The sequence below is a fragment of the Thamnophis elegans genome, chromosome 3 (genome assembly GCF_009769535.1).
Source record: "Thamnophis elegans isolate rThaEle1 chromosome 3, rThaEle1.pri, whole genome shotgun sequence".
NCBI classification, from domain to species: domain Eukaryota; kingdom Metazoa; phylum Chordata; class Lepidosauria; order Squamata; family Colubridae; genus Thamnophis; species Thamnophis elegans.
This window is the reverse complement of record NC_045543.1, coordinates 47,952,252-47,966,202: the sequence shown is the minus strand read 5'-3', so window position 1 is coordinate 47,966,202 and position 13,951 is coordinate 47,952,252. Positions and strand designations below refer to the sequence as shown.

Genomic DNA, 13,951 nt, shown 5'->3' with positions numbered 1-13,951 from the left:
AACTTATTGGCACTTACATCGCTAAGCAATTGTGGCTTTGCTGTCACTTTCTGCTGTAACAGAAAGAACGAGCACTACTACAAGGAAAAGATTTCTTATCCTCTCTGGCCAGTCAGTTTATTACAGACAAGTATTAGGAGTTGTCTGTGAGTACTTCTAAATCGATTTTAAGAGAGAAGAAAATTTGAGACAAACTTAAAATACGCCTGTAAAACTGACTAGAATCTGGGAAGTCTAAAAGGAATATATGGGTTTTGTGGTACCTGAATTTACATAAATTGATTACAATTCAAATTACAAAAATGTGTCTTAAAATTTATGTAAAGTCAGATAATTTTAAAATGACAACTAAAATACCTAAAATCACATACAATGCCTCTGTAGCAGTAACTTGGCCCATTAAGTTCCCAGCCCCACTCGAATTTGTTGCAGCTGTTGATGAGTTTTTAATTTGTTTATATTTGTCTGTCTTTTCATTTTTTGTACTTCCCCTTTCCTCTATTTAGTTTGTTAGCCGCCCTGAGTCCCCTCGGGGAATAGGGCGGCATACAAGTTCAATAAAGCTTGAAACTTAAGGGTCTGGCGGATCTTACACATTTTTATGTAACTTAGTCAAACAGCTCTATTTTAAATGGCAGTTCTGGCCAGTTTATTGCTAAATGTCTATGGAGATTCTTGGTTATCCAGGTCACGGCTTGTCCCAAAGGTGCTTTTTCAAGAGGCAACTGGGCTTTTTGGTTTTTCTTTGAAGACGTTTCGCTTCTCATCCAAGAAGAGAAACATCAGAGCTAAAGAAGCTTCTTGGATAAGAAGCGAAACATCGTCAAAGAAAAACCAGAAAGTCCAGTTGCCTCTTGAAAAAGCACCTTTGGAAACTGGCCAGTTTGTTTGTCATGACAAGCAGAAAGGTTAACTTTTTTTGCAACTGGACTTAGGCACTTCAAATACTACAAAATCTGTAGAGATATTCTATGTAAAGCTTAGTGTAATGAATACAGAGGTAATCGTTTTCTAGTTCTCTGGAATACAGTTCAAAACTTGGTAATGTCAGAACATTAAAAAGTTGCCTTTTTAGATACTGAACACACTTGTTTTGCTTTACATTGATTTAGAAAGCCCTTTATTTGTTCTGAATCCATTTGCAACTGCAGGAACCATTTGTATAATGTTTAATCTTTTAAATTATGTATAGCAAAAACATAACTACTGTTTAAGTTGGATATCAAAGCAGGTGATAGTTCTTGATTGGCCTTTTCTGGACTTGGAAGCTAAACAACTTTGGATACATTTAGTTATTGAATGGGAATTTATGAGGGAATTCCAGGGCTATAGGCTAGATTGGGAAGCTGAGGTAGGCTGATATATATTGCCATCACTCTAATCTACCCCCTCCCAGCAGTACACAATATCACACTGGCTAGCCCTTCTTAGCATCTTCCTTCAGTTATCATTTCATTATAATATATCCCCTATCTGTTATAAAACAGTCACTTTCTATATTATTGTATGCCAACACATATTAAAAGCATATAAATGGTAAAATAGGCAATCCTTTTTGTAGGTAATCCTAGAAGATTAATAACCTTTGGGAGTACAGCTCAGAATAACTTCTTAACAAGTTGTAACAAATTTTCATTTCCTTTTTCTTCAAAGAAATACAACTTCAGTTCTCCACTCTTATTATCTAGAAATCATTGAGCAATCATTAGTTGAATGACAAGAGGTTCCCTATTTTTTTAAGAGCACAGAGGTCAATACCTAGCTTTCTTGGACAGCCACAAAGCTAGAATTATTCCACATACTAAGTCACAAGCTAGTTAACCAACTTAGTTTTATGTCCAGTATGAATTATGGGGTGAGTAACCATGATTCACAGGGGACAGAGTGGCTCAGTGGCTAAGACACTAAGCTTGTCAATCAGAAAGGTTGGCAGTTTGGAGGTTCAAATCCCTAGCACTTCATAACGGGGTGAACTCCCGTTACTTGTCCCAGCTTCTGCCAACCTAGCAGTTCAAAAGCATGTAAAAATGCAAGTAGAAAAATAGGAACCACTTTTGGTGGAAAGGTTCTGTGTGCCTTCGGCGTTTAGTCATGCTGGCCACATGACCACGGAGACATCTTCAAACAGCGTTGGCTCTTCGGCTTTGAAATGGAGATGAGCACCGCCCCCTAGAGTCAGGAATGACTAGCACAAATGTGCGAGGGGAACCTTTACCTTTACTTTAGCCATGATTCAATTAATAGTGTTATTTAAACATAGCCATTGTGTAAAAAGACTTCACACACACACACACACACACACACACACACACACACACATACACACACACACACACTGTGGCCTACATTAAAATGCAGTTCTCTCTACTTTGATCTTTCACACTAAGCTGCATTTTTTAAAAAGTGATTTTGGAAGGAAAGGAGAGGAAGGATCACTTTATCTTACATAACTACACAAGGAATTTGGTGAAATATAACTTATGCTCTTTAGATATATCTATTGATTTACAAACTTATTTGTCTACTCTGCTATTACCTGAGGACCAACTAAATGCTACTGTCAATAATTATTTTACTGCAACAATAGCAACAACTTTAATTCCAAGTGACTCTTCTTGAAAAAATGGCTCCTTTATGCTCCAAATCCTCTTCGTGGAAGACAATTACTATGAACCAATTGTTTTCCTTTCATTGGTTGCAAAGGCAATGTGTGCAGGAAAAGAGATTTCTAGATAAAGAAAATTGACCTCAGGTTTTACTGTTATTTAAAAATACTGCATATATTTTGTAACAAAAAGAGAATTGAGAGCGGGACATAACCGAGGATGAAAAATGAATAGCTTTTTAAATGCTGCTGAATTCAGCTCTCAGGATTTTTTAACCAAGGGCAATGTTGGTTGGGACACTGGAAGCTGCATAGCTAAATTGGATAGCTAAATGTTTCCCACTGTTGGTTTTTATTATTTTTGTGAAAAGCTCTGCTAACTGGGTAGAACCCCTAACATTACATTCTTTTAAATCCTTGTTAGGAAAAGAGACGATGGTCATTTTTATTTCCACACAGAACATAGGATTCTTAGCACTTGAGAATATGTAAATCTAAATGACAACACCTTTAGAAGTTAACTATTATTGCTTTTTGAACCTGTAACAAAATAGTGAAGAATATTTCTGGACTTTAGAAGTTGCCACTGCAACAAGTCCAAAATCTTAGGATTCTTCCCGAAGGTTAGGGCATAAAAAGGTGCATGGGTTACTGCTGTACAATTTCACATAGTCAGGGTTTTAGATGAACTATGCAATGCTTTGCTTGCTAGGCTGCAGTTATAGGTCAAGCGAGAAGCCTGGCCTCTTGTGTCTAAACAAGCTGGTATCTAGGTTTTTATCCACTGTTTTAAAATATGTTTAAATATTTAACATAAAAATCACAGAATGAAACATTAACTACTATATTAGTATTGCATATTATCTCTAGCAGATTATTTTGTGCCTCTAATCCTGGATAAATGCCATATCCCCCTCCTATAATCTCATCCTAATTACGTACATGATAAAGGGACAAAAGGAAGTGTCCATCTATGTATCTGTAAACTGCATTTCAGTCATTCTTTATTGCTACAGGTTGTTTCATTTTGGTTTCACAAATTAATTGACTACAGTTTTTTGGAGGACCTTGCATGGCAACTTAGCCATGCAGCAAGCAGGACAATCAAGAGCTTCTGGAGGCTCAGCTAAAGTCCTCCATTCCCCAGTGCTTTGGTCTAACATATATGCTTGCCGATTGATAGAATACTCCTCTGGACGTTTGTCACCTGGACAAATAAGTCCACCACATACAAACACTTTGTTATTCCCAATAGAACACACTGCATGTGACAGATCCAAACTATAGTTATGTGGCAGCAGAGGCACAAGGCTTGCGGTTTTGTTAACTTTAATCTTCTGCAGATTTATTTCCATGCTCTCTTTGTGGCTCTGTATACTCAAAATGTTCTCATGTGGAAAAGACAACAAGGGCTTATGGTTGAACTGAATGGGAAAAGTGATATACTGGACCACATTCCGGGTCTCCGTGTCAAAGCAGTCCAGCACACCTACTCGTGAGAAGCGCCCATTTACCAGACATCTCCCTGTCACAATGTAAATAGTCTTGTCCCCCTTGGTGATCAGTGCAGTTGCATCCATAGGTATACTCATCTTCCCAGCAAGAGTCCATTTCTCTTTGCCTTCATCGTACTTGTAGATACTGGAAATGTACCTTCTTGGGGCTGTGCTACCTCCTATAGAGTACACTGCGCCTCCACAAGTCACCATGGTATGGAAAACAAGACCAACTGGCAGATCTGGAAGTTTGAGCCATGTGTTGGTATCCATATCATACTTCCAGGCAGTCTTCAGCCCAGAGATCTGCTCAGTAGTTCCTCCAGAGACATAAATGAATTTCCCCAGTGAGGCTGCACTAAGTGCGGCTGCTCTGTAAGGCATTTCTGTGAGTTTCATCCAGATATTCTCTCCAATTACATATGCAAACACCTCATTGTTGAATTTACCCTGCTCTTTTTGTCCCCCTAAGATTACCACTGAGTCCACTAGTGCCCCCTTCCTTTGTTGAAGCATCAAACTTTGAAGATTTCCTTGTTTACGTTCACTCAACACAGCCTCTATCCGGGACAGAGGTCCAGTGTGGTCTGCGAAGAGCAACACTTCCCGACAGGCTGCGAGTAGTGTCTTGGTAGAAACTGCTGTTAAACGTATATAACCAAAGCACTTTTTAAAATGCTTCTCCCTTTCGTTCTTTTTATATTTTATCCACTGAAGGAGAGCGAGAAAGATCTGATCTTCGTTTTGCACGTGAAGATTCTCCTCTTTAAGCAATCTGCTGAAGACATGATAAGGGCATTGCATAAATTCTGATATGCCCTGAGGCCCTACCCAATAATGAAAGTTGTCTCGTATCCCATCATAGGCAGCATTTCTTATGTCCTTCAGGTCATATGTAGTGGCTATCAGAATGTATTGGAGGCAATTCTCCATTTTGAGGGACCGGAGGAGGAAATCAGAGCAGTGACTTTTTAAAGTTTGGGAACTGAAGTACTTGGCTCCCTTCAGCAGTTCCTCCACATTCTTCTCTGAAATGACAATCTTCCCAGTATAGAAATAATCAAGCAATTCCTCCATTAAGGCTGAGCTCATGAATTTCGCATCAATGATAATAAAGAGTTCGTCATCTGCTTTCATATCATTGCTGGATATCAAACTCCTTATATGGGAAGACATAGCTGCTAAGACGTTGAGGTGGGCATAGAAGACAGTCTGGTCTACACTGAGAGCCACATCACAAAATTCCTTGTTCTTTCTTTGTTTGTTAAGGGCCTGTACCATAAAACTGTTGTGGTTCTTTTCTGTAAACTGCATCTTCATGTTTTGAGCTGGGTCAAGGTTGTCTGAAGTTGAGGATGATGGTAAAAGCCTATATTCTCTTGGCTTGAAAACTTCACTCTGAGTGCAGTGGAGTGATGTCAGTAGATGTAGATACCAGGTCACAATTACCTGTGACCTAAACTGAAAACAGACTTTTGAAATTTGTAAAAGGTTCTGCGCAGCATTTGGATAATATAAGAATGTTACTCCAGATCCAGTATGGATACACTCACTGTTGTTGGCTTCCTAAAGAAGTTGGGCCTTTTCCTTCTCACCATGGCTGTGCAGCTTCAGGAAAACAAGCGCTAACAACAAGGACAGCAAAGACACTCACTACAGATCAGAGCCACTTCCTATTTCAAATTTCAATACTGCTCATCTCCAGCTTTGCTACAAAAGGACAAAAACTTCTAATCAGAGGGTAAATTTCTTAGATCACCTAGAAACGTTTTCCTCAGTTTTATATTATTCAGCATGTTTGGATCACAAACATCACAATTCCCAATCATTTTGAATGGAAGTGTAATTAATCTGCTTTTCCTTTCCCTAAAGGGTAAACTGGCAGAAAGAGAAATAAAATAAGAAACAAATCAAAGCAAATTCTGAAAACATTGAAATAATTCAAAGAACATGGCCACAGTAGTGCTAAATGCAATCCCCGAAGATAATGTTTTGTGCTTGGGAACAATATAGAAGGCTCCCTCACTACGTTTTGTTCTGTAATTGTAGCCAGCAATTGAAAATTAGAAGTATATCTTTTCATCACAATATTCTCAATGTATCAGTTCATTTTAATGATAAAGTATTGTGTAGAACAGGTATGTACTTTTAAATATATATATTTTCATTTGCAACAGTGATGAATTTAACCATTTATGGCTTCAAAAGATTTGAACCAACCATTTCAATTATTTGTGGAAAACTGGTAATTTTTCAGATTTTCAACATAGGCATAGTATGGTCCTGTTACATTTATTAGATAATACCTACATGCAATATCAGTTGAAATTTCTGAATACTCAAGAAAAAACACACATAAGCACATTGCACTAGCAGAATCATGGTATCATCTAATCAAAGTATTGATAACTGTTCCAACCTGACTTAACTTAGGAAGAATTATACTGGTGTTCTGCATACAGTGTTGTTTGGGCTTGGAAGCTCAGCCAAGGGAGACTGTTTAAATATTTTGATAAAAGATCAGCAGGAATTCCGGGGCTATAAATTAGAATGAGAAGTTTAAAAAAAATCCCAAAGGATAACAGTAAATAATTTATTACACTTTCTACCAGACTGACTCTGGAGAATTTGTATTAACTTCACTTAGTCTAGTACAGATTATTTCTTCACAAGTCACCAAAAAATTGTTTTCCTGTTGCACAGTTGCTAAATTGCTCTTTTCTAAGAACTCTGACTTTGTGCTCTGCAGAGTGAACAATGCCAATTCCCAGATCTAAATAACTGCTGACTTGCTTCCTAAATCTTTCAGTAACTTCAATGACCTTTCCCTCCTTAGGATTTGCTTTACCACTTTTTTTGTGTTTTTTTTTATTACTTCCAGCTCTTTTGATTCTATTAGCTCTGGTGATCTTTAGTTCCCCCAACTATTTTTCATTCATTCCTTCTAAAACAGATTGGTAGCAAAGCCTTGGAACTCTGCTTTTTTACTAGCAGTTAGTCTTAAAACAATTGTTTCAGAGCCTTTTTTCTGAGATACAATATTTTTACATAAAAACACTAGATTTTAATCCACAGAATGTTAGTTGTTGTATGTTTGCTAAATGTGAATGTTAGTAAATGATATTTTATTGTTATTTACCATCATCATTACTACTAATTTATTAAATTTGCATCCTCAATGTCTTAAATTTTAGAATTCCACTTCGCAAAATAGGGACAATTAGAAACATCTGCTTTCAATGCAATATTCTCAATGGTTGTTCGTATGAACACTAAATTATTTTGTTATGTCAGATAAATATTTCTTTAAAAACTCAGAAAATAAATTTGTTATGTTTTACATCTCTGTCTTGTTTTGAGTTTCTCTGTAATAATTGTATCATGATTTTTGAACTCCAGGGCTAAAACCTAATTCTGGAACTAAGCCCCATTAAGGCATGTTTTTCAATCGACATGCACATAATTGTTCACTAAGATATTGTTGATTCTTGTGCTAGGAATTGGGGTTTGGTTAATTAATTATCCCTATCTTCTGCTTTTGCACTTATTAATAACAATGTGGTCTGGAGACATAAATGAGAAAAAAATATTAGTTCTTTAAAGCTAAGTTTCATCTGTATAGGGTATTTTGCTACGGAATTAACGTACTTGTGTAGATGGTGCTTTTAATTCCCTCCTGGCAAGGTGGTAGACACAAATCTTGCTCTAATGTTGTTTCTCCAGGACTTTCCTTTTGTTAAGATGTTACAGGACTTTGTAAGAAAATACTGTTACGAACATCTGGAGAGTGAGTCACCACAAAACTGGTCATCCTCCCACAACATTTTCAGTTTAACTGAAAAGGATTCAAGAAGCTGTGTACAGTGCTGTCTAATTAACAGAATATAGAGAACAAAAGCTGATCGAAAAGAGAAAGAAAGACAATGCTTCAACATTAGGGAAGAAATTGCATGAATCGTATGAATCACACAAATAGAATATATATTTGCCTAATAACAGAATCTGGGGAACATCAAGTAAAATTCCTCAGATAGCAAAAGTTTGGGGATAAAAATATATTTCTGTACTAGTTATGTTCACAAACATACCATGCCATAAACCATAATTTGTGAAGCTATAGTATCTGTGTAGAGAATGGCTAATGTAGAGTGTGTCATGGTGGTTGTACATCTCAGCCCTCCCCACTAAAGCTTTTGATCCTGCCTCTTCAGACTTAACATAGGAGAGCTTTTGATTGTGGGTGATGTGTTTCTTTTTTCCTATTACCACTCAAGCACATGTTTTTATGAATGTTCAAGCTGTTCTTTGAGGAGTTTTGACGTTTGAGTGAAATGAACCTTTTTTCAGTCAAAGATTAGAGTGTTATTCATCTCTTCCTTTTTAATCATCTAGTAGTAGTAGCAGTAGCAACCTTAAAATGGATGCCCTAAGTGTATTTTCAACTGGTTATGCACTAAAAATAACAGTTTGTAAGAATCACAAACTTCATTAAAAACATTGTGGAAGATGGAATAGCCAGGCAGTATTAAAAATAAAAAAGAAGTGAAACTGAAATAACTATCACAGAACTTTACATGTAATCTGTATGATAACAATTTGGCTGTAAAAGTGGTGTTTATTAATAACTAAACCAGAGATTGTAATGTTTTCTGATGGTAGCTAAAGCACTTTCTTCTTTAAAAATTGAAATTCATTCCCATACTATTTTAGAGAATGATGGGGAAAGGAGGAACTTGCTTCCATGTGTTTGCATGACTCAATGATTTACTGCAATTAGAGAACATTAATTTATAAAGAGAGACAGTAAAATTTCTCAACTGTATAGGAAATGTTGAGTTAATCAAGTTCTATTATCACTTCCCTGGATGTTGTGGCTTGGCAGGAGCCCTTGGAGCTGCCACCAGACTCCGACAGCGAGGGGTCTTATGAGTCGGCCCTGGAGGATGCGGAGGACCCTGGACAGGGTTCTGATTCCGAGCAGGGCGCAGAGAGACTAGTTGGTCCCCAGGTGACGACTGAGCCTTGGATCAGTGGGGAGGAGACAAGAGAGAATGACACAGAAACCTCCTGTGAGTTGTTTCGGGATGCATGCAGGCGAAGGGCTGCTCGGCATAAAGAACAATTGAGTATTTACAGGAGGTGATTACGAGCAGCTGTTGCTCATTAAGATCCTCTCCTGTTTATAAAAGAGACTGCTTGTGCCACGCCCTTCTTGCAGAAGTCAACGTTCACAAATCAAGAGAAACCAACTTGGATAAGTGGTTTGCTGGGAGAAACCTCTTGCAGTGCTGCGTGAGTGTATAGGACTTTTTGCCAGAGCGATTGGCTATTTGTTTATTTTGGGCTTGCAGCCAACAAGAGTCTGGACTGATTAAAACATTCTTTCGTACGTCTGTTTTGGCTTTCTTTCCTGGACGGAGAAGGGGGAGGGTCAGAACACTGGACTACCCAACCAACATTTAGTAATTGCAAAATTACTAATTTCTTACAAAAATACTTCAGTGCTCGATGGATTTGTTTCCAAATTCAGGTACTCAGGTCCCTTAGCAAAAGGTGATGAGAGCTTTAGTAGAATCCCTATTATATTGCTATAATTTACTGTAACTTTAGTTTGGGATTATAAAGGGATGTCTGCGAGGGAAGAATATGGCAAAAAATATGGTAAATTATTTTTTGTAATCTTGACTTAGTGTTGACTCCTGACGAGTGCCTGGACAAGTTTTTTGGGCAAAGAGTTTTGCAAATAGTTTGTCATTGCTTCCTTCCTAGGGCCAAGAGAGAATGAGTGGCCCAAGGTCATTCAGCTGGTTTCATCCCTAAATAGAACTCATGGTCTCCCAGTTTCTATTTTTTTAAAACAATTTTTATTTGTTTTTTAACAAGGACAAACAAACATAAAAATAAAAAATCCATCTTCCATTACAAATTGTAGAAAGTGTGTCAGTTGGTTACAGCATTTCCATGTATCTCTTCCATAGTCACCACCTGTTTTTCATATCAAATCGCATATTTTAAATTCATCTATATTCATGTATATCACAATTATTATATCTCAACCTTAATTTGACTATAATTGTTTTTACGTCCTTTTATATATAATATTCAAAATCTAGAATAGGATTATATAACATTCCATTAAATCATCCTAAAATCATTCAATCACAATACCTTTTTATAACATATTCTAGATAAAGGTTTTAAACCTCCTCTCATAATCTCCATATATTGTTTATATAAAATTTCATATTATCAAACTGATATATCTATATGTATTGTTATCATTATTAATCATTATTTAACTATAGTTATTGTCACTTCATTTTATACATGCTATTAGTAAACTAAATTTAGCTTAATTTTTATTATACATTTTTGTTGCATCAACCTGTATCCCTCCAGCAATAGTATGGTCTTATATCTCTTGCTATTTGTAGCATTAATGTTGTAGTTACTTTCTTAATAAATCTTGTATAAACCTCCCTTGGCAACATGCTGTTCCTTTCATATCTGGCAAAAGCTTGAAACCCAACATCTGCTCTTTCCATCAGCTTATCTTTGGTTATCGCTAGTGCTTCTATCAAGATTTCTCTCCTTATCTCCGTCAATTTTTCTCTCTTTTCTTCTTCTGTGCTTTGAAGTCTGGGGTAGAGTTCCAAGCCATCCATCTCCCCTTTCCATATTCTGCTCTTGCCATTACCAACTACGCTCACTTTGTTGTCGGTATCCACAGTTTTCTTATCTCTTAGCTCATTTTTTTCTTCCATCTTTTGAACTCTGTCCTCGACTTTCTTCATTTGGTAAACATCCTCAGTTTCTCCATCAGATTTTTCTGTTTTGTATTCCATATTTTCCAATCTCTTTTCAATTCTCTCTGACACAACTAATAGATTTTGAATTTCAAACATAATCATTTGCAATGTTACAGTTTCTTTTTCCTGCTGGGCCATTTTTTCAATTTTTCAGATACTGCCACTATAGGGTTCAAGGCTATTTTAATAAACTTCAAACAGGTTCATTATATTTCCCTCCAATAGCTTGTGATGTTGTCTTCCCTCCAATAGCTAATGATAGAACTTCCAAAAGGCACCTGTGTAAACAACTTGTGCTCTTAGAGTTTTTAGAGTTTTATTGGGATTTATATGCCGCCCTTTTCCCTGAGGGGACTCAGGGCGGCTTACAACCACAAGGGAGGGGGGTGCAGTGTCAAAAACAGAACAGTATGTGAACAAAGAAAAGATAGTAAAAACACAACTTTCATTCAGCAATCAAACACTCGGGCGGGTAAATTGGGAACCTATCCCCAGGCCTGCTGGGAGAGCCAGATCTTGAGGGCTGCGCGGAAGGTCTGGATAGTGGTGAGGGTACGGATCTCAACGGGGAGGTCGTTCCACAGGGTCGGAGCTGCAACAGAAAAGGCTCTCCTCCGTGTGGTTGCCAGTCGGCATTGACTGGCAGATGGAATTCGGAGGAGGCCCAGTCTGTGCGATCTAATTGGTCGATTTAGGGAGGTAATCGGCAGAAGGCGGTCTCTCAAGTACCCAGATCCACTACCATGGAGTGCTTTAAAGATGGTCATCAGTACCCTGAAGCGCACCCGGAGACCAACAGGTAGCCAGTGCAGCTCGCGGAGGACGGGTGTAACGTGGGCGAACCGCGGTGCGCCCACTATCACTCGCGCGGCTGCATTCTGGACTAGCTGTAGCCGCCGGATGCACTTCAAGGGCAACCCCATGTAGAGCCCATTGCAGTATTCCAGCCTAGAGATCACAAGGGCTCGAGTGACTGTTGTGAGAGCCTCCCGGTCTAGGTAAGGCCGCAACTGGCGGACCAGGCGAACCTGGGCAAATGCCCCCCTGGTCACAGCTGACAGCTGGTGGTCAAAAGTCAGCTGTGGGTCCAGGAGGACTCCTAAGTTGCGGACCCTATCTGAGGGGTATAAAATTTGACCCCCCAGCCTAAGCGTTGGTGTATTAGCCAAATTATTGGGAGGGAAGCACAACAGCCACTCGGTCTTGTCCGGGTTGAGTACCAGTTTGTTAGCACTCATCCAGTTCCTAACGGCCTCCAGACCCTGGTTCATCACGTCCACCGCTTCATTGAGTTGGCACGGGGCGGACAGATACAGTTGCGTATCGTCCGCATATTGGTGGTATTTTATCCCGTGCCTCTGAATGATCTCGCCCAGCGGTTTCATGTATATGTTAAATAGTAGGGGGGATAAGACCGAACCCTGCGGCACCCCACATGTTAGGGGCCTCAGGGACGATCTCTGCCCCCCGACCAACACCGACTGCGACCTGTCCGAGAGGTAGGAGGAGAACCACCGTAAAACAGTGCCTCCCACTCCCACCTCCCGCAGACGTCGCAGAAGGATACCATGGTCGATGGTATCGAAAGCCGCTGAGAGGTCAAGGAGAACCAGGATGGACGCATAGCCTCCATCTCTGGCCCTCCAGAGATCATCGGTCAATGCGACCAAAGCGGTTTCTGTGCTGTAACCAGGTCTGAAGCCGGACTGGAAGGGGTCAAGATAACTAGCTTCCTCCAAGGCCCGTTGAAGCTGGAAGGCCACCACCTTCTCAACAACCTTCCTGATAAAGGGGAGGTTGGAGACAGGACGAAAGTTGTTTAGAATGGCTGGATCTAAAGATGGTTTCTTCAGGAGGGGTCTCACCACCGCCGTTTTAAGTACGGCAGAGAAGTGCCCCTCCCGAAGGGAGGCGGTCACAACCGCCTGGATCCAGCCATGTGTCACCTCCCTGCTGTTGGCAACCAGCCAGGAGGGACACGGGTCCAGAATACAAGTGGAGGCACTTACAGCTCGAATGGCCTTGTCCACATCCCCAGAGGCAACATCCTGGAACTCAACCCAGAGATGGTGTGGCAAGTGGTCCTCCTGTGTCTCGGCTGGATCTACTGCGGTGGAGTCCAAGTCCGATCGAAACCGAGCTACTTTGTCCGCCAAGAATTGAGCATAGTCCTCAGCTCTACCCTGCAAGGGGTCTCCCGCATCCCTCCTATTGAGGAGGGAGCGGGTTATCCTAAACAGGGCGGCTGGGCGTGACTCGGCGGACGCAACCAAGGCAGAGATGTATGATCTTTTTGCAGTTCGTAGTGCTCGGACATAGTCCTTGGTGCAGGTAGTTAAAAGTGCTCGGTTCGACTCGGACTTATCGGACCTCCACAGGTGCTCTAGGCATCTCCTCCGGCGTTTCTTCTCCCGGAGCTCCTCGGTAAACCAAGGAGGCCTCCGGGATCCACTGACCCGGAGGGGCCGTAGTGGCGCAATCCGGTCAAGAGACTCCGACGCTGCCAAATACCAGGCGGCGGCCAGAGTCTCCGCCGAACTGTGGGCGAGAGTATCAGGAATAACCCCAAGCTCCGTCTGGAACCTCAACGGGTCCATAAGTCGCCTGGGGCGGAACCACCTGGTCGGTTCCTCCTCCCTACGGTGGGGGTTTGGCCTCCGGAAGTCAAGCCTCAGTAGGCAGTGGTCTGACCACGACAGGGGTATGATCTCATTACCCCTCAGACCAAGATCACACATCCACTGCTCCGAGAGGAATACGAGGTCGAGCATGTGACCCGCTGCATGGGTTGGGCCCCGAATTACTTGGGTCAAGCCCATGGCTGTCATGGAAGCCATGAACTCCTGCGCCCCATCAGAGCGTTCACCGAGCGATGGCAAATTGAAATCCCCCAGAACTATAAGCCTGGGGAACTCAACTGCCAGCTCGGCTACTGACTCGAGGAGCGAGGGGAGGGATGCTGCAACGCAGTTGGGAGGCAGGTACGTTAGCAGCAAACCCACTTGACCCTTGAGGTCCAACTTTATCAGCAGGGACTCACA

General features: G+C 40.6%; 1 protein-coding gene across 1 annotated transcript; it reads right to left on the bottom strand.

Annotated features, from left to right (window-relative positions):
* Positions 1 to 2,514: 2,514 nt before the first annotated feature.
* CCIN (calicin) lies at positions 2,515 to 7,133 on the bottom strand. Its single transcript, XM_032214048.1, has one exon. It carries the CDS (start codon positions 5,419 to 5,421, stop codon positions 3,646 to 3,648), a length of 1,776 nt encoding a protein of 591 aa, XP_032069939.1. The 5' UTR covers positions 5,422 to 7,133; the 3' UTR covers positions 2,515 to 3,645.
* Between the last annotated feature and the right edge of the window lie 6,818 nt (positions 7,134 to 13,951).